General features: G+C 51.1%; 1 protein-coding gene across 1 annotated transcript in view; it reads right to left on the minus strand.

Moving 5' to 3' along the window:
• Positions 1–15,084, minus strand: part of LOC141986144 (cytochrome P450 2D14-like) — a 30,128-nt gene extending 15,044 nt beyond the window's left edge. The window contains exons 1-2 of the mRNA XM_074950362.1: positions 14,872–15,084; positions 1,438–1,609 (exon numbers count right to left, since the gene is read on the minus strand). Of these exons, the coding sequence (XP_074806463.1) occupies positions 1,438–1,609; positions 14,872–15,084 (385 nt within the window). The remainder of the gene's footprint in view (positions 1–1,437; positions 1,610–14,871) is intronic.
• Between the last annotated feature and the right edge of the window lie 5,106 nt (positions 15,085–20,190).

The raw sequence follows: 20,190 nt of genomic DNA on the forward strand, positions 1-20,190 counted from the left end.
GTATTAATAAACAAGAGATATAATAAGCTCTGGGAGCACACCATGCAAAATTCGCTGGACAGCAACAAAATAGAGCTGACCTGGAGGGACTGGCTTCTGAGGAAGGGTAAAAGGAACCAAGTGTAGCTTGGCCAAATGGCAACTAATGGGAGCTATTATTGCAGCCTTCATAGGTGTAGGTGGTTAGTGCAGAAGGAGAGGGATTATTCATGGAGGGCCAAAGTATAGCTAGGAGTAATGGGATGAAATTCAGGGCCAGATCCACAGCTCGTATAATCGGATACAATTAATGGAGCTAAGCCATGCTATACTCTGAGGGTGTGAGCCTCAGGTTGGATGTCAAAAAACATTTCCAAATGATTAGAGCTACTAAACTACTCAATAGTCTCTCAAAGGAATTAATGGATGCCCCATCACAAGTCATTTAAAATTGGATTGGACAAAGCACTGGAGGGCATACTATAGGGAGCATCCCTGCATTGGCCAGAGCAAGGGTGGCCAACCTGAGCTTGAGAAGGAGCCAGAATCTACCAGTGTACATTGCCAAAGAGCCACAGTAACACATTAGCAGCCCCACATCAGCTCCCACCCCCCCACCCCGCGCCTCCCGCCCACCGGCAGCCCCACTGATCAGTACCTCCCCCTCCCTCCCCGCACCTCCCAATCAACTGTTTTGTGACGTGCAGGAGGCTCTGGGGGGGAAGGGGGAAAAGTGACGGCATGGCAGGCTCAGAGGAGGGGGCGGGAAGGGGTGAAGTGGGGGCAGAGCCAGGGGTTGAGCAGTGAGCACCCCCCAGCACATTGGAAAGTTGGCACCTGTAGCTCCAGAGTCAGTGCCTATCCAAGGAGCCGCATATTAACTTCTGAAGAGCCACATGTGGCTCCGAAGCCACAGGTTGGCCACCCCTAGGCCAGAGTATGGGCCAGGGAGGGGTTGAGAAGATGTGACTCCACAGATATTTTTCCAGCTCTAATCTTTGTTATGAAAGTGCTTTGGGATAACCTGAGAGGAATCCAGCCCAACAAGCCTCCCTTTTAGGTTGCTTTTCTTTCTACCCTCCCCCACTTTCACTCTTGGGTCCTGGAGGTTCCTTGGAAGGAGGCTATTTTTTTTTTACAAGCCGAGGAAGGTGCCTACATATGGTGAGGGGTAGGAATTCGCCAGTTCTGACAGTGGCAGCCAATCGGTGTTGATTGGCATGTACATCCCACGGAGCATTTCAGAATGGCCCTGTCTTAGTAGTTGCTGCAGCGCTGCAGTTGGGAAGGAGAGTCCCCATTTTCATCTAGCCTGACTTCCTCCTCGCGAGAGGCAGTGTCAGGGGCAGACTCCAGCTCACTCGCTAAGTCCCCTTCAACCTCTCCAGCAGCTCAAATGATAAAGCCAGTCCCCCTGCAACGCTGCCAGAGAACTATGTTAGTTTCCAAGGTACTTGCCTTCAGAGTTCTCTCCATAACCCAAGTGCTCATGTATAGGAAAGTATGGTCGGTCAGCAAAGTCCTCTGATTTCTGGATCAATGCTTCCTTTACTGCTTTGAATCCATTCACTACTATCAGATTACTCCAGCAGTTCTGAAGACTAAAGACATCTCCATGTTTTTTACTCAGCTGTCAAGAAAAGAAAAAGGAAAAATATACTGTTGGAAGCCAGATGACACTTAAATTTGCTGGAAGGCAAGCCTGAAAAATATCATCGTGCATTTCTGTACGCTCTCTAACTTAGAAGGATCTCAGAGCACTCTGTTGGGCTTGTTAGCTAATCACTGATGTGCAGCCACCTCTGGAATGGAACAACTCACAGCATCACTACACAGCCACTTACACAGGGAGTGAAGAACACCACCATTGTCAGATGAAGGTGCAGGAAGAGTTTGTCAGCAGAACGTAACTAACCAAGTTGAAATTTGGCCAGGGATCTTGTGAAAGTGTCATGGGGTCTTTAATGACTACAAGAGGTCAGGACCTCTTTTGGTGTCTTCAAGGATAACAGACCCAAGCGTACATTGTTCCTTAAAACCATGGTGTGGCACTGGTTTAACCACTGACACAGACAGCCTTCTACAACACTTCCTGCAGCACATGGCTTTGCATAGGAGATATCCCATTCAAGTACTGACCGGGCCCAACCTTGCTTCGTTTATGAGATCTGACATTATCACAGAGGGTACAGCAGTGCTGGCTACAGATACACACAAAATAAAAATTACTGACATAAAGGATTGGGGGTGGGGGAGGGCATTTCCTGTGATGCTGGCAAACGAGGTGTCAGCTCTTGCCCAGGCTGCAGACACTAGCTAAGAACTAACAAACTCATAACTGGAGACCAGACCAGTTCACCTGTATGTTAGTTTGCTCAAAATAGGTATTAGTCTTACAAGAATGTATTTAGTGTTTAGACCAGGGGTGGCCGACCTGTGGCTCTTCAGAGCTTAATGTGCGGCTCCTCGTATAGGCACCAACTCTGGAGCTGGAGCTACAGGTGCCAACTTTCCAGTGTGCTGGGGGGTGCTTGCTACTCAACCCCGGCTCTGCCACAGGCCCTGCCCCCACTCCACCCCTTCCAACCCCCTCCTCTGAGCCTGTCGTGCCCTCGCTCCTCCCCCCTCACTCAGAGCCTCCTGCACACCAGAAAACAGCTGACTGGGAGGTGTGGAGAGGGAGGGGGAGGTGCTGATCGGTGGGGCTGCCGATGGGTGGGAGGCGCTGGGAGCAGGGTGGGGGAGCTGATGAGGGGCTGCTGATGTATTACTTTGGCTCTTCGGCAATGTACATTAGTAAATTCTGGCTCCTTCTCAGGGTCAGGTTGGCCACCCCTGGTTTAGACTATGAAATGCTTGTGAGTTGCCTCAGGCGTTAATCTCGCTTGCAATGTCAGTGTTCCACGCCATAAGAAAATCTGTACGTTTTGCTTTATAACTTTGCAATGTCCGCTCTGAACTTGTGAACCAGGCATAGGAATCCTCTCCCACCCCATCCAGAAGGACTATCAAATTCAGCTGGGTCAAGGAACATTGCAACACAAAGGACTGGTTAATGGCCCTATCCCACCTTGGAAATGCTGTGTGCAAGGACGCTTGTTCTGTGGACTTGGAAGCTGAATGAAGGAAATAAAACAAAGTCACAGGAAAATTTTCCATCTGTTTGGCTGTCTGAACTCTGGGCTAGAGATCCCCAGGGCTGCCTGCTGGGTCCGCCCTGAAAGACACTTTGAATAGACAGATCACTGCAACTTGGTCACTCTTAGGATTTAGATGATAACTCATTTGTGTGTATACGTTTGCTTGCTTGAACCTGCAAATAACTGTTATTTCTTTTTCCTAGTTAACAAACCTTTAGACCATTTATTACAGGATTGGCTACAGGTGTTGTCTTTGGTTTAAGATCTAGGGTACCAACTGATCTGGGGTAACTGACTGGTCTCTTGGGACTGGGAGCAACCTGAATGTGGGGTGATTTTTGGTGACCATTTATCAGTAAGTTCAGTTTGTCTGGGTGGCAAGATAGACTGGAGAATCTAAGGGGACTGTCTGTGACTTCATGGTAAGCCTGTTATAGTGATCCAGGAGCAGGGGTGCCGGAACGGTGGTGCGGGGGGGGGGGAGGGGAGGGAGGGAGTCATGGCCCCCCAGTTTTAAAATTGGGAGGGCCAGGCCTGCCCACTTTTTAACATGGGCGTAATTTTGGGGGCAGAGGGCTGCAATCCCCCTCTTCCCCAGCTGCAAGCCTCGGGCAGGCACGGAGTGGCACGGGCAGAAATCATCAGCTCCCCCGGCACTAAGCGCAGCCTCTGCCTGCAGCACCAGCCTCTTCCTGTTGCTAGCCCCTCTCAGTGGCCCCACCCCTGCTCCTCCTCTTCTCCCCGATGCCCCATCCCCTGGACAAGCTGGAAGCCAGAGCCGGACAACCACCGAGGGAGCCTGGGCCACTGTAGGCAGTCCTGGACCCTCCACCTGCCCTGGGCGGCATGGCCTGGTGGGGGCGAGGGGACAGGCTGGGGGCTGCTCTTGGGCACCCCAGCCCCCTGCCCGGGTTCCCTGGGTGGCTCTTACCACTGCCAGGCTCTGGCTTCCAGAACCTCAAGGGAAGAGGAGGAGGAGGGGGAGGAGCTACGGGGAGGGCAGGATAGAGGGAAGAGGAAGGGTAGGGACACGGAGCAGGCTGGGAGGCTCTCTGAGGCAGAAGTGGCTCCATCCTGCTCCCCGCCCAGCTGCCTGGGAAAGCGGCCGAACGTGCTGGGGGAGAGACACAGGAGAGGACAGAGCCCCTCTCCCTCCTTGCCTCCGGCAGGCCAATCTGGGGGGGCACTTAACCCCCCATGCCCCTCCTACATATTGCCTCTGACTCCACAAGCACAAAATGTGCCTCATGTAAGGGAGGACCAGGGCCACTGTACCCTGGTGACAGACAGGCATTGCAGAGCGCAAAGCAGAACAGTTTAAAGCAATTATCAAATACCCCAAATGTAACCTTTTTTCACCTATGATTTGTGGGATTTCTTGAGGATTGTCCACACATGTGGGAGAAAATGCACATCTGGGCCAAGAATTTAGGTACAGAAAAACCACAAGTAGTTGTTTTATATGTATATGAAAAACAAAAAAACCCAATCTATTGTGTTTCTGCTTTTCTACAGTAGCTTTCCTCTAAGCCAGGGTTGGGCAATAATTTTCACAAGGGGGCCAATCCAGGAATTTTGGTAAGTCGTCACGGGCCGCACATTTCTTCTATATTAAATGGCAGTGGTGCAGGGTCTGGGAGGGAGTTTGGTGCAAGAGGGGGCTCCGGGCTGGGGCAGGGGATTGGGATGCAGGAGGGGTGTGAGATCTGGGAGGGAGTTTGGGTGCAGGAGGGAGCTCCAGGCTGGTACAGAGTGTTGGGGTGCAGGGTCTGGGAGGGAGTTTGGGTGCAGGAGGGGAGTTCCGGGCTAGTGCAGAGTGTTGGGGTGCAAGAGAGGGTGAGGGGTGTGGGCCGTGGGAGGGAGTTTTGGTGCAGGAGGGGGTTCTGACCTGGGGTAGGGGGTTGGGGTGCGGGAGCGGGTGTGAGGTGCAGGCTCTGGCTGAGAGGAGCTTACAACAGGCAGCTCCCGGCAGGCAGCGCAGAAGGGCTCAGGCAGGCTGCCTGCATGCCGTGGCCCCATGCCACTCCCGGAAGCGGCTGTGGCCAACTGCTGCTGGCACGTCTCTGTGCGCCCCTTGCGGGGAGGGGGCAGCAGGTCTCCGTGTGCTGCCCGTACCCGCAAGCACCGCCCCCGCAGCTCCCATTGGCTGGTTTCCAGCCAATGGGAGCTGTGAGGACGGTGCTGGGGGCAGGGTCAGCGTGCAGAGAGACATGCCAGCAGCAGCCAGCCATTTCCGGGAGCAGCATGGGGCCACGGCAGGCAGGCGGCCTGCCTGAGCACCCTGCTGTGCCATTGGAGTTTTAGTGGCCCAGAGCTCATGAGGGGCCAGCCAAAGAGCCAGGCGGGCCAGACAGAAATGTTGGACAGGCCGGAGGCTAGCTCCCATCCCACCTTTTCCGCCCATGGCCCCATCCACACTCCAGCCCCGCTCCACCCCAGGCTCCCACGCCACTGCTCCCTCCTCCCCCTTTTCCTGCTCGGCCCTCCTCGCTGTCCTCCCTCCTCCCCCACCACTCAGCCCTCTCCCTGCTCACCAAGTGCAACCCTCCTCTCCTTCCCCGCTTCCCGCTCAGCACCTCCCCACCGCTGCTCACTGGTCCCTCCTCCCCCACCCTCCCCTGCTTGTCCCCCTCCCTGCTCACTGCGTGCATCTCTCCTCTCCTTCCCACTCGGCCCCCCTGCTGCCCCTCGCCGTGTGCGGGTCGAGTGGGGGGGGTGGGGAGGAGGGATCGAGTGGTGGCGGGGGGGGGAGACCTAAGTGGGGAGGGGGCCAAGCAGCAATGAGAGGAGGAACAGGTGAGTGACAGTGGGGACCTCCAGAGAGGGGGTGGAGAGTGCTGGAGAGGAGCAGCCAGGCAGAGAACGCCGAGCTTTTATATGCACCATGCAGGTTCCCGGGCAGCTGAGGAGGCGGTTTCTGCTACTCAGCTTCCTGGGTTCATCAGTAATGTCCCTGGGGAGTCCAAGGGACCCGGGACCCTGAGTAGCAGATACCGCCTCCTCAGCCGCCTGGGAACCTGCATGGGGCATAATAAATTAGCAAAAACTTCCCATGGAAGCCCATTCCCAGCAGGGAGGGGAAGAGGTGGGGCCACCACAGCCCAGGCGTCCAGTGGCAGGGTTGGCGGCAGCTGCACCAGGGGAGGTTTAGCCTTTCCTGGACTGTTATACCTGCCACCCATGGAAACCTGCGTCTGTAACAGTGCCTAGCATCCCGGGCATTCACCTCATTACCAGAAAGATACTGATTAAAAAGGAGAGAATTCAGAGACAAGCCGCAAAAGAGATTAGGGAGCTGGATGGGCTGATTCATGAGGAAAGATAAAATGATGTAAATATATAGACTGGTCAAATATCTAAGGTGGGAGACTGATTGCCGCAAGTCTTTGAAAGGTTTAAATGCAAAGGACGGAGGGAAATTGTTTAGGGTTGGGTGGAGTAATGGAGTGAGTCTAAATCAGTGTTTACATCTAATTGTAATGGTTAGAGTGTGTATTTGAGCAGTTTGCCCTCTGGTAGCTGGTTACAGGGTAGAAAGAACATAACATCCTCAAAGCTTCAGATCCTGGAGATAAAGGACCAGGACCTGGCCAGTGGCACTGGAACAGTTTTAGAGTGGTGATGCTGAGCTCTGCCCCGCCTTACCGTGTCCGTGCCCCTCACCGCCACCTAGAGCTGGGGCCGGGAGCAGGGCTGTGGTTCTGGGAGTGGGGGACGTGGATAGGGGTAAGGCGGCCGAGGCTGGGGTGAGACTGTGAGGGTGAACGTGGGCTGTATGGCACCATAGTAAAAACTGAAAAATGTTTCATGACCATTTTATTAGATTTAACTCATGTTTTAAAATCATCACACAAATTAAAGTTGGCTACTCAAGCCTTCTATGAAGCACTACGTCTACATCCTTCTTGGTTTCTTGTTATAATTTTGCACAACTCTGTTAATGAACTTCTTGAATGCAATGCGTTCATCTTTGGTGGCTTCTTGTGTGTCCAGTACTTCCATTCAACGATGAAAAAGAATGCTCAACTGTAGCTGTTGTGACTGGGAGTAGCAAGAGATGAATTCCTACTTCTTTCATCCCAGGAAACAGAACACAAAGATCGGGTCGAGCCACTAGTGATGATAAAAAAAGAAGTTGAAGTCAAATCTTCATTCATTCGTCATATGATATTCCACTCTGTGTTCAAATTCTCTATTCTGTCCTGATCCCATGGCAGCCCCATTTCTGATAGTGCCTCACTCCACTCAATTGTCGGTGTTATATAGGACAGGCATCTGTAAAAGCTACGTAGAGGTTGAGTAGAATCTAGAAGTCGCTGTTGTAGATTTTTAAGAATCAAGTCTGTGTACTTTTTCAGTTGTCTTAACAAACGCTTCTTGTCCTCTTCACTTAAGGATTCAATATAAATGCCTTCATTAGTCAACTTCTGGACTGAAGCCTTTGCTTTTTCCAGTACTTTTTCAATGGATAGCTCTCTGATTGATCCAAATGTAGCTTCTATTGCTGGACAAAGATCTACTACTGTTGTAGCAGATGCCTGGATGGCATTGTTTAATGACCCAAGTGGTTTCAACGGTAGACTTACGAGAGAGAGAATGGCAATGGTCTTCTCTGAACATAGTAGCAAAAGTAATCCACCAGCCTCACTACTTAGATCCATCCCATCTTGGTAGATACTTTCCAAAGCCAGTAATAACAGCTGGAGTAATTTTAAGACAACAGCCAAGGATCGCTCATGAGAAAGCCAGAGGGTTTTCCCAGGTTGGACTAATTTGAACTTCAGTCCCAGTGTATCTTCTGTATTTTCCAAGATATTCAGTCTTTTTAGACTCTTGCTGAAAAAAGAATATAATGAAGACATTGAATTTATAGCTTTTTTAATGTCTTTTGAAGATTCTGCAGCTCATACCAGTGCTAGTTGGAGTAGATGGCCTCTGCAGTGTGTATAGGAGAGATTAGGGTTACACTTTTCTCTGAGCAAAGCTTGTACTCCACCACGTCTTCCAGAGAAGTTTGCAGCTCCATCAAATGCACAAGCAGCCACCTGTTTGGGGTCCAATTGACAAGCATTTAACTCTTCTAAGATATGGGTTGTCACAGATGCAGCCGATGTGTCTTCTATAACTTGAACATCTAGAAATGCATCTACTGGCCTACCCTTGAGATCAAGATAACATACACAATGACTTAATACTTGATGACCATTTGCACTGGTGCATTCATCACCCATGTATGGAAATTTTCTGAATGCGGTGAGAGTTCTTCACGTTTTCAACTGTTGAGTCTTTCAGTGTTGCACCACATGCATCTAGCCAGTCAGTTGAGTTTCTTGCAGAAAGATAGTGACCATTTGCTGGTCTTGTTCGGAACCAGTGTTCAACTTCAGGATTAACAAGTGACAACGCACTTAACATTGGCCTCCAGTTTTGTAGTGTGTGATATCTCTTGCCTAAATAGAAAGTATGATGCCACAGCCACGTTTGTTCGCATGAACTGTGTTGTGTAACAGCCTCATTAACACTCACCAGTGTTGTCCTTGGTCATTGGAGACTCAGAGTTCAGAGATGTTTTCACATAAGTTCACCTCCCAGGTGGGAAGCAAGAAGGCACTTTGCTCATTCCTCCAGCTGCTCACTGTTCGCTCTGGCCACTGTTGTTCATTGTGCCACTGTTCACTCCATCGCTCTGTTGCCAATGGCCCTGCGCTGTCACCTTCTGCTGCCACCTGCCACTGTGACCTCTGCGAGTTGATCTCTTGATCTCAGCTCTCAATGATTTCAGCTGAGCTCTTGGTGGGGGCACCTCACTGCTAGTGCAGACTGGGCTGTTTCTTCCACAGAAACACTGTCCCACAGCAGGTCTAAGCACTTAGACCTGATTATCAGTGATTTCAGCTGTAGTGGTCATTTAACAGAACAAAAGACTATCTATGGAGCCTAATCAGCTCTGTCTTTAAACAGTGGAGGGGGCAGGTCAAATAGTACTTGTGACTCAGGCAGACCATCAAGCAAAACACCTGTCCCCACCCTCTCTCTTGATGCCCTCAATCAGCACAGGCTAAGTACAGTTCTACTGCCCTTTACTCCTACAATAAGAATAACTACATTTCACTACCCCCCCCCCCACCTCCGCCCCCGCATTCAAGTGATTTGTAACCCAACCCCAGCCAAAATCTATCACTTGGGCAACACAGCTCTGTTTGCTGGACACCTCGGTAGATTAGGTGTGAATGTAAATACAATCTGGTCCTGAAGCCTTTCCCCACAGCCCCTAGCTCATCACTGGCTGTCAGGGAGAGCCTATTTAGACTTTGCTTACAAATCATAATTTGAAATTATTAGGTTGGCCAACATCACCGAAATGAATGCACCGACATGGTCATAAAAACAACAGCTGTATAAGGAAGCTAGTCTATGTTCATACTTTTCAAATCTATTATACTTTTTCAGATACACGTATTTTATTATACAATGTATATGCTTTTAAAGTGTGTATTAATGTTTCAATTTCAATTCACATTTCCAAACAATCACTAAATTGGCAACACTGCATGTAACTAGTTCACAAAACTGGGGGGAGGGGTGTGTGTGTGCCACCGGCCCTGCACACACCCTTATCCCACCACCTAGATCCTTAAGAAGTGCATAGAGGAAACTGAGGCACCCACACAGTATTCAGAGGAAACATTAAGAACATTCCCACTTCATAACACCTGTATACAACCAATTATATACTTTAAAGGGTGTAAAATAATCAAGTATTGTGCTAAACACGATCATACCCCAAACTGATCGCCAAATTTAAATTGCGTGTTTTCCCCCTCAGGTCAGGGCTCTGGGGTGGGGTTGGGGATGAGAGGTTCACACTGAGGAGGGGGCTCAAGGCTGGGACTCAGGGTTGGGGTGCTGGCGGCGCAGGCTCTGGGGTAGGGCAGGGCCGGGGGACGAGGCGCTTGGGGTGCAGACAGGCTGCTCCACAGCTAGGGTCAGAGAGGACTCTTTCCACCACGCCCTCCCCCCTCCCCCCCGCCAGCAGCAGCGAGCTCCGGGTGAGGGACCCCTCCTCTTCCCCCCCCCCAGCACACTCACTCTGCACATGCTCCTACGGTCCCACTCAGGTCCAGGAAGCCCCCTCGCATCCCCTAAGGTGGGTACTGGGCGGGGGGGGGGCTGCCATCATGTGTGGCCTCCCATGCTGCTGCCCCTGACCATAGCCTCACTGGGGGTGGGGGATGGAGCTGTCCCTTGCCCAGTATGGGGCAGGAGTGGTGGCTGTGGGAGGGAGAAGGGCAGATCACAAGATCAAATACTCACTGAAGCCCCAGCAGCTGCTCAGGTGAGTGAGGTCCCCTCCTGGGTGAGGGGGGGAAGAGGGCTGCCAAGCACATGGGTGCCTCTTCCCCCTCCAGCAGTCAGCTGCCTGCCTCAAACTGCTGCCAGCGTCTCTTGTTACCATAGACAACAGCAGTGGGTGCAGGCAAGCTTCCCTTCTGGCGGCAGGGGCGCTCTGGGAGGGGTGCAGGGCGCTCTGAGGCAGCGGGGTGGGGGCCAGGGCCCGCTCCAGGCAGGGCCGGGGGAGAGACCCAGCTCCAAATATTGGTGGAGCAGGGCCCCCAGCTCTGAATATTCCTGGTGCCAGGGCTCCACGAGCCCATATAACTCGCCGCCTATGTCCTTAACTTGCATCAAGATCATACCAGGGAACTAGATGTAAATAAGATTGCTGACGGTTTCATCCAGAAAGCTTCAGTGAGACATAATGTCTTTAAACTGGGACCTTAGAAGACAGCTTGTTGGTGATTGCAATGATTTTAATCTACTGTAATTCATCATAATGTAATTATGTAGTTCATAACAATGTAATCATTATTAAAATAGTAAAGATGCCAATGCTAGACACATGCAAAAACTAGCATATGAAAGTGTATAAATATGCTGAAAATAGTCTCCCCCCCCAATACTGGCAGACTGCCCCTCCACCTCCCAAACACACACACCTCTTCCAAAGCGCCCACCAGCAAAAACAAAAGTCAGCACCTATGGTTCAGAATATGGCAGAAAATATAGTCCCTGAGCCAATGTGTATAAAATGTGTAACCCTGGATAAGATGGTTCAGATATGTAAGTAGGAAGCGTATAGTTATTGAGCAGGTGTTAATATCTATGAGTGGAGGCGCTGATGACAATAGAAGTTTTAATGGATTAAGGACGAGAAGATTTGACCCTCCAACTATCTTTCAAGAGGAAGAGCTGCCCAGAGCTCCTGTGCCTGTTTATTTTCCTTTCCTGCCTGCAGTGGCCCTCATATACCTGAAAAGTCTCCAGTTTTTTCTCAACTTTAAAATGTGGAATTTTCTTGGTGTTTGGTTTTAAATATTCTCTTGTGAGAACTGCAACTCAATCACTGTAGTATTATATTTAAGAGCCTTCTGGAAAGTAACTAGCCTTTAAACAGAAGTGAAAGCAGCGTTGCCAACTCTCATGATTTTGTCATGAGCCTCATGATAATTATTGTTTACCTTAAAGCCCCAGCCCCTGGTGTCAGGTGGATATGTGATGATTTCAGCCTTCATTATGAAAGAAAAATAGAGCACTACTGCCAACAAAGCGGCGGTCACACTGCCACTTGCGTCGGCAAAACTTTTGTCTTTCACGGTGGGGGGGGGTCGAGGGGAGGGGGCTTTTTTAAGTATCCGTGAAAGACAAAAGTTTTGTCAACAGCTTCGCATTGTAGACATACCCTAAGTCTTCTCTTGACTGAGTCTCAGACAGATGCCCCTCATCCAGGCCCCAGTCTTATCCATACACTGTTAAGTTACTCAACAGTTACACAGAGTGGAGCCAAAGAGCTGGTGCCATCAACCTAATGGCAACCTCTGAGTGCATCTACCAGATTGGGCCTATGCTGGGGTTTACAAACCCCACACTAAGGCCGAGGCAGGGAAGAGGTTGGAGCAGTACTGAGGCAGGAAAGCTCTACCTCTCAGGCACTGCTGTGCATGCTGCTGGGGAACATAGCCGTATAAAGAGAGTTACGGCAGCCCAGGCAAGAGGAGGAGAGCAGGGGTGGGGAGTTATATGGGCCTGTGGTGCCTGTGCTCCAGGAATATTCAGGGCCCTGCTCCACCAATGTTCGGAGCCCGGTCTCTCCCCAGGCCCCACCTGCCACCCCTACGCACCTCTCCCGGAATGTCTCCTGGCCCCGCCTGACACCCCTGGACAATTTAAAAGGGCCTGGGGGCTCCAGGCTGCCGCCGTCACCATCATCAATGCAGCAGGGCTAAGAAGGCTTCCTGCCTGCCCTCACGCCGCGCCACTCCTGGAAACGTCCGGCACGTCCCTGTGGTCCCGAGGATGGTGGTGTCTCCACGCACTGCCCCTGCCCCGAGTGCCAACTCCACAGCTCCCATTGGCCAGGAAGCAGCGGTGCGCAGAGACCCCCCTCACCCACCGCCCCCCCAGGAGCTGCTGCCAGAGGGGTGTGCGAGTTGCTTTCGGGAGCCGCCCGAGGTAAGCGCCGCACATCTATTTGGTGTGTAGGGAAATCCTAAATAAAGGTTTCAGAGTAGCAGCCGTGTTAGTCTGTATTCGCAAAAAGAAAAGGAGTACTTGTGGCACCTTAGAGACTAACAAATTTATTTGAGCATAAGCTTTCGTGAGCTACAGCTCACTTCATCGGATGCATTCAGTGGAAAATAAATAAAGGAAAATTTACTCTGGACATCAAGAAACAAATCCTCAGTGAGAGGCATATCAGACTGGGGAAGTTTCCTAGGAGAAGTGATGAAAGCCTCATTGCTGGTCATTAAAACTGGATAAAGCCCTTAGGGGCATACCACTAGAAGGGAGAGGGGTGGATAAGAATAGGCCATTTCTGTCTTTGATTTCCATGATTCTGCAAGTAAAAGGAGCTGTTTTCGTTTCCATTCTGTGAGAAATGCAAAAAAGCAAAACGAAATTGTGTGAAATGGAAATAGGGACAGAAAAGGGAATAATATGTTGTTACTAAAAATGTGGAGTTAAAAGCAGCTACAGGTCAAAAGTGTTGTTGCTAGCATTGTCATAATCCGATTTGATCTGGAAACTCAAAAGCTCTTTCTACTGCATGGTGAAAACAAGAACCAGACCCAGTTTCTCTTGACTGGAATGTTGAAAGGTACCAGCCTAGAAAAGGGGCCTCTGGCATTTGGCAACCACAGTCACAACATATAATATGATTTAGTTGCCACAAACTACATCAATAGTTTCCCAGACAGGACAAAGCATTCACTTGCAACAACTAACCCTGCAGAGGTTGTGTGTGCTCTTGTTAGCACAGACACAGCCAACAAGCACATCCTAAAGTTTCCTGGAGATTACATAAAAGCATATTCTGGAGATTACGGTTTTGTTCACTTTTGCTGAGATTCTTAATCATTTCTACAAGGAAGACTGTCGTCCATGCAGCCACATCCCAAAACCAGAGAAACTTTTGAATGAATGGATCTGAGCAGAGACAAATGCATTTTCATATACAATAAATCTTTCACTAGCCCTTTTCATCCCAGAGGATACAGATGGTACATAAAGGGACCACTGAAGTGCAGCCATCTCGGAGGCGGAATGCAGCATCTGTTTAACAGTGCTATTGTGCAACAGCCCAGTACAATACTTCTCCAACTGAAATTACAGGGAGAAGGTAAAGAGAGAGAGAGAGAGAGAGAGTGTGTGTGTGTAAGTATCACTCTCCTCCAGTGCTATCACATTTGCAGAGAATTCGCCTGGACTCGGGAGTGGAATGTTGCCCTCTGGATTCTAGAGCCAGAGCAAAGCCAAAGCAGATACAGGAGAACCTTGCAGTTAGGGACACCTTGGGAATGGAGATTGTCATCTGTAACTCTGAAGAAGAGGTTAGGGACATCAGCCACAGGGGGCGTTGGGGTTGGGGTTGCAGCTGCAGGGTGGGCGGTGGAGTCAGGGCTGGGGCGGGGAGAGTCGGAGCTTCTGACCCTCGAGTCGAGGTCCAGGGCGGGCAGAGCGCTCAGGGCTTCTGCCCAGCAGGAGCACCAGGGCTCAGGGCTTTAGACCTGGGGGGGAGGGGCTTCAGCCCCGTGTCTCTGCTCCTGGCTTCTGCCCCAGCCCGCAGGGGGCGCTTGGGCTCCCCATGGCTCCGTTCCCAGCTTCAGCAGGGGGCGCCAGGGCTTGGGACTTTAGCTACAGTGAGAGCGCTGGGGCTGAAACCAGTGCTCCCCTGCTGGCTAAAGCCCTGAGCCCTGGCGCCCCCCCCCCCAGGGCTGAAGCTGGGAACAGAGCTAGCAGCCCCATCTCTCCCGCGTCTAAAGCCCTGAGCCCCGGTGCTCCCGAGGGTCAGAAGCCCCGAGTCCCCCCAGCCCTGATTCCCCCACCCTACAGCTACAGCCCCAACCCCCTTGGCTGAAGCCCTGAGCCCCAGGCAGTAAGGTATTTGCTTTTGGGGGCAGGGGGGGGCGGGTCTGGGCTGCTGCCTGCCTGATTCATTGAGGACTTCCGGTTCCAGAGGGTGTCCGGTTGACCGGTAAGTCCACAACTCTGGTGTTCCTATCTTTGAGGTTCATCTGTAATCGGAGAGCGTTAGAGCCCCTCCTCCCCTAGGGGGACTGACGGCTACTGTGTTGGAAAAGCCCCAGGCCGGTAAAATAACCCGTCCAGCCCGCACCAGCTACATTAACGAACCATCAGCCCACACCAGTCCCCCTCCCAGCATGCTGAGCTCTCCAGCCCCTCTGGCACTGACCTGGGTAAAGGAGATGTGCGGGTTGTGGAAGTCAATCTGCAGCATGGTCCCAAGGAAGGGCAGAGAGCTCGGCCCTGGTGGGTAGCGACTCCAGGGCTTCCTGCGCTTCAGGAAATCAAACAGCAGAGCTAAGACTGTGAGGGCTATGCCCAGGGCTGGGAGGTTGTTCCCGCAGGATCGAAGCTGGGACCAGAGCCACAGGAGCAGCTCCATGATCTCTCTTTGCTCTCCTCCCCGTGTCTTTACCTCTCCCCTGCCTCTTTTTCCTGCTCCTGTTCTCTCACTCTTTGCTATTTCTGTCTCCCCAGTTTCCTCCACCCATTCCCCTTCTCTCGCTCTCGGTTTATTTCTCAAACACCCGCCCCTCTCTTGCTACTGTGACAGCTTGGAGCTCCTTGGCCAGAATTGCTCTGTAGTCCCTCCTCTGCCCAGACAATACAAACTGCAGGGGAGTGGTAGTGAAGGGTGGCCCAACCTCTGTAAAAGGAAAAGGGCATAGCTCCATTTCCAGCATCTGCAGTATGTAACATGAGGGAGGGAGGCACCTCCTGATGCCAACTGGCAGAGGTGCACAGAGTTTGACAGGAATCCCCCTGTATAATGTATAATAATAATGATGTATAATAATTCACTAACTGGTGGCACGTGAGGTTTGGTGTAACGTGCATTGTGGCATCTGACTCTTTGGTATCCTACCTTTGAACTGACGTTGTTCAATGTGGTTTGGATTAAAATCTCATGTCTGCTTACCAAGAATTCTACACGTCTCTTTCTGCCCCCGGCTTGGTTCTATCACTGCCATCTTCCTGCTCTCTGCGCACAGCAATTTGGAGGCATTATATATGTGACACCAAGAATACATGTAAACAGTAGGAACAGTGAGCATATTTTTCTCCACATTTTCAAGCAAGGGAGTAAACCATAAATGTAGCAGTGATGGTAAGTAATGCCTATGGAGAGATGTAGGTCGCATGGGAGATAGCTTCCCAAAGTGATAGAATAAGGTGTGAAATCATGCTGCTTGGGAAGCTATCCCCACTTGATCTACATTCCTTGTGTAGACATTAACCCATAATGAAGTGGTTTATCCAGCAAGCAAGTGGTAATTAGGACAGGTTTCAGAGTAACAGCCGTGTTAGTCTGTATTCGCAAAAAGAAAAGGAGTACTTGTGGCACCTTAGAGACTAACCAATTTATTTGAGCATAAGCTTTCGTGAGCTACAGCTCACTTCATCGGATGCATACTGTGGAAAGTGTAGAATATCTTTTTATACACACAAAGCATGAAAAAATACCTCCTCCCACCCCACTCTCCTGCTGGTAATAGCTTATCTAAAGTGACCACTCTCCTTACAATGTGTATGATAATCAAGGTGGGCCATTTCCAGCAGAAATCCAGGGTTTAACAAGAACGTCTTGTTAAAGGGGCGGGTAGGAAAAAACAAGGGGAAATAGGTTACCTTGCATAATGACTTAGCCACTCCCAGTCTCTATTCAAGCCTAAGTTAATTTGCAAATGAATTCCAATTCAACAGTCTCTCGCTGGAGTCTGGATTTGAAGTATTTTTGTTGTAATATCGCAACTTTCATGTCTGTAATCGCGTGATCAGAGAGATTGAAGTGTTCTCCGACTGGTTTACGAATGTTATAATTCTTGACATCTGATTTGTGTCCATTTAGGACAGACACTCACAAGACAGGATTTTCCTTCCAGCTAGATCCATGAGCATGCAATCCACTGGTGTCAAGCAGGCAGGCTGCAGCCACATATCTAGGGCACTTGTGTACTATATATGTTACACATTCAATTCAGTAGCATCTTTTTCCCCCACCAGTTCTGGCCCATTGGTGATTTGTATTAGAAATAAATGTCCAATCAGATTTTTAGAGTGTGTTGCTGTATATATGTCTGTCTTGTAGGGGGTCTTCACAGCCACCCAAAGATCCCATGAAGTCAGGCATTCCAGCATTGCAAGTGAGAAGCAACTCATGCTTAAGCCCTAGCAGGATTCACAAACTAGGCATTTCCCCAGCTATCTTGCCTGTGGGGCCTATCCTGGAGGTGTACTCAGAGGCTGCCTTAGAGCATGTTTACTGTTTCAGGCCCCACATAAAACACAGCTGGAGGAGGAGGAGCTCTTATGTCGAATAACCCAGTGGTTACAGCACTCACTTAGGATGTAGAAGACCCAGGTTCAAATTTCTACACTGCCTCAGAGGACCAGAGACTTGAATCTAGGTCTCCTAGGCGAGTACCATAATCACTGGGAGAAGGGGGTACCATGGAGTGGGTTTTTCTTAATCTCTCCCATTGAAGATATTCCATTTTGTATAAATACTTAAATATTCAATAGACCAGGGCCTTGAACTTGTGACTCCCATATCTGAGGTAAGTGCCTGAATCACTGCACTATACAGTCAACCTCTCTCTCTAGTGCAATGACTTTTTAAGTATTAAGTGTGAGGTCTGTATCAGAAAGAAAGGGCAGGGGCGCCATTCAGGAGGGCGCAAGGGACTCCCTCTCTCCCTGAGTTTTGTACAGGAGGTGTGCTCCCAGGTGAAGCTCTTAACTACAGCACAGCATTAGTGCAGAGGAGAGGTGCCCCTCGGGCAGGGAGTGAGTATTTTGTTTACAGAGACAGGGTGATCAAGATAAAAAAGGGCTGGTGATTAAATTAAGGATCTGGCAGTCAAGCTTGTAAAACTTGGTAATTAGCAAGTGGTTTATCCAGCAAGCAAGTGGTAATTAGGACAGGTTTCAGAGTAACAGCCGTGTTAGTCTGTATCCGCAAAAAGAAAAGGAGTACTTGTGGCACCTTAGAGACTAACCAATTTATTTGAGCATGAGCTTTCGTGAGCTACAGCTCACTTCATCGGATGCATAAAAGTGGAAAATGCAGTGAGCCTGTTTTTATACACACAGACCATGAAAAAATGGGTGTTTATCACTTCAAAAGGTTTTCTCCCCCTTTCCTCACAAAAGCTTATGCTCAAATAAATTGGTTAGTCTCTAAGGTGCCACAAGTACTCCTTTTCTTTTTGTAAAACAGGAGTCCCTCTGTTGGGGGTGGGGGGAGGGAGGGAGAGTTTTTTTGGAGAGAACACAGGGGACTCAAGAAGTACAACCAAGTCGTCTGAGCCAAGGTTTCATTCAGAAAAGGGGGAGATTTGGGGGCATAGGTGAAGGGGACAAAACCCAAGGAAGATATAGCAGTGTATAGAGAGGTTCCCACTCTACATGTAGTACTTATGTGGCCCCTCACACTATCTAACCTAGTTCTCCTCACAGCCACTCAGTGAGGTAGAGCAGTGCTCTTATCCCCATTGTACAGATGGGGTACTGAGGCACACACAGACTAAAGGCCAGATTTTCAAAGCTATTTAGGCACCTAGTGGGAAGGTTAGGTGCTTTGTAAGCCCCACTAGATACCCAGCTGCATCTTTGGATGCCTAAAAGGTTTTGAAACTCTGTCCCTAACCCACTGGCCTGAGGTCACACAGGAAATCCATGGGGGGAGCAGAGCCCAGGTCTTTCAGGGGTAGCTCCCTATCCAGCAGACCAGCCTCTTTCGCTCTGCTGCATGCTGCAAAAAAAGAGAACTCTGATAGATGGGAGCAAAACCAAGGCAGCCAGTTCTCTGAGACTCCAGGAAAAGGTCCCAGGCACTTGGGAAGGATGTCATCGTTGACAGCATGAAAAGCAGCACAGAGGTCAGGAAGGATGAAGAAAGAAAGAGAGAGAATGAGAGTCAGATGAGAGGGGATCACTTAACTCCCAAGAGGTGGCAGGTTCTGCCCCAGGCTGGGTTATAGAGCAATGGCTGCTGTGCAATTTTACATTTTAACTGAAAACCATTTTGTTTTGTCATTTTTTGTTCTGAGTTTGAGAAAAAGGAAGGAAGGAGAAAGTGTCATATGAGTATCAAATGTGTTTATGCCTCAGATTCTTAGGGTTTTATGCAGTGATGAGCTGTTCCCTATAAAAAGTTCTGATTTAAGGGATGTGCCCCAGTATGTATTTTTTGTACCACCAGGGTTACCATACGTCCATATTTTCCCAGGACGGTGATTTAAGAACCAAAAAGCCTGACCTGTCTGGGAAAATACGGATGTATGTTAACCCTGCCTAAAGTTCTTTTTTAAAAAGATGGGCCTGAACTAGAAATGAGCTCCGTTTCACATGTGTGGGTCCGCACCACTCCCTGGGGGGTGTGCTAGGGTGACCAGATGTCCCGATTTTATAGGGACAGTCCCAATTTTGGGGTCTTTTTCTTATATAGGCTCCTATTACCCCCCACCCCCTGTCCTGATTTTTCACACTCGCTGTCTGGTCACCCTAGGGTGTGCACATGTGTGGGTCCCAGCTGCTCCCTGCCCCCCTCATTGAAGCAGGTGTGCAGGGTTAGTGCCCTGGGAACTGCAGGATACCAGTGGATGTGGGGCCAGCTGCAGACAGGGGCGTGGGGCAGGGCTAGCTGGAGGCAGGGGGTGCAGGGCTGGCTGTGGGCAGAGCAGGGGGTGCAGAGCTGGCTGGAGACAGGAGGGTGCGGGGTTAGCTGGAGGCAAGGGGGTGTGGGGCTGACTGGAGACAGGGCAGGGGCTGACTGGAGGTAGGGGCTGGCTGCAGGCAGGGCAGGGGGATGCAGGGCTGGCTGGAGACAGGGGCTGGCTGCGGGCAGGGCAGGGGATGCGGCAGAGGCTGGCTGCGGGCAGGGGGTGCGGGGGTGGCTGGAGACAAGGGCTGGCTGAAGGCAGGGCAGGGGGTGCTGCAGGGGCTGGTGCGGGCAGGGCAGGGGGTGGCTGGAGACAGGCTGATGCGGGCAGGGCAGGGGGGTGCGTGCGGCAGGGGCTGGCTGTAGGCAGGGTGTGCAGGGGTGGCTGGAGACGGGCTGGCTGCAGGCAGGGTGTGCAGGGGTGGCTGGAGACAGGGACTGGCTGTGGGCAGGGCAGGGGGTGCGGCCGGGGCTGGCTGTGGGCAGGGGGTACGCGGGTGGCTGGAGACAGAGCAGGGGGTGGCTGGAGACGGGGGCGGGCTGCGGGCAGGAGGTGCGGGGGTGGCTGGAGGCAGGGCAGGGGGTGCGGCAGGGGGTGGCTGGAGGCAGGGTAGGGGGTGGCTGGAGATGGGGGCTGGCTGCAGGCAGGAGGTGCGGGGGTGGCTGGAGACGTGGGCTTCCTGCGGGCAGGGCAGGTGGTGCGGCAGGGCCTGGAGGCAGGGCAGGGGGTGCAGCAGGGGGTGGCTGGAGGCAGGGCGGAGGTGCGGCAGGGGTGGCTGGAGGCAGGGTAGGGGGTGGCTGCAGGCAGGGGGTGCAGTGGTGGCT

This window comes from Natator depressus, chromosome 1 (genome assembly GCF_965152275.1).
Source record: "Natator depressus isolate rNatDep1 chromosome 1, rNatDep2.hap1, whole genome shotgun sequence".
NCBI lineage: Eukaryota > Metazoa > Chordata > Testudines > Cheloniidae > Natator > Natator depressus.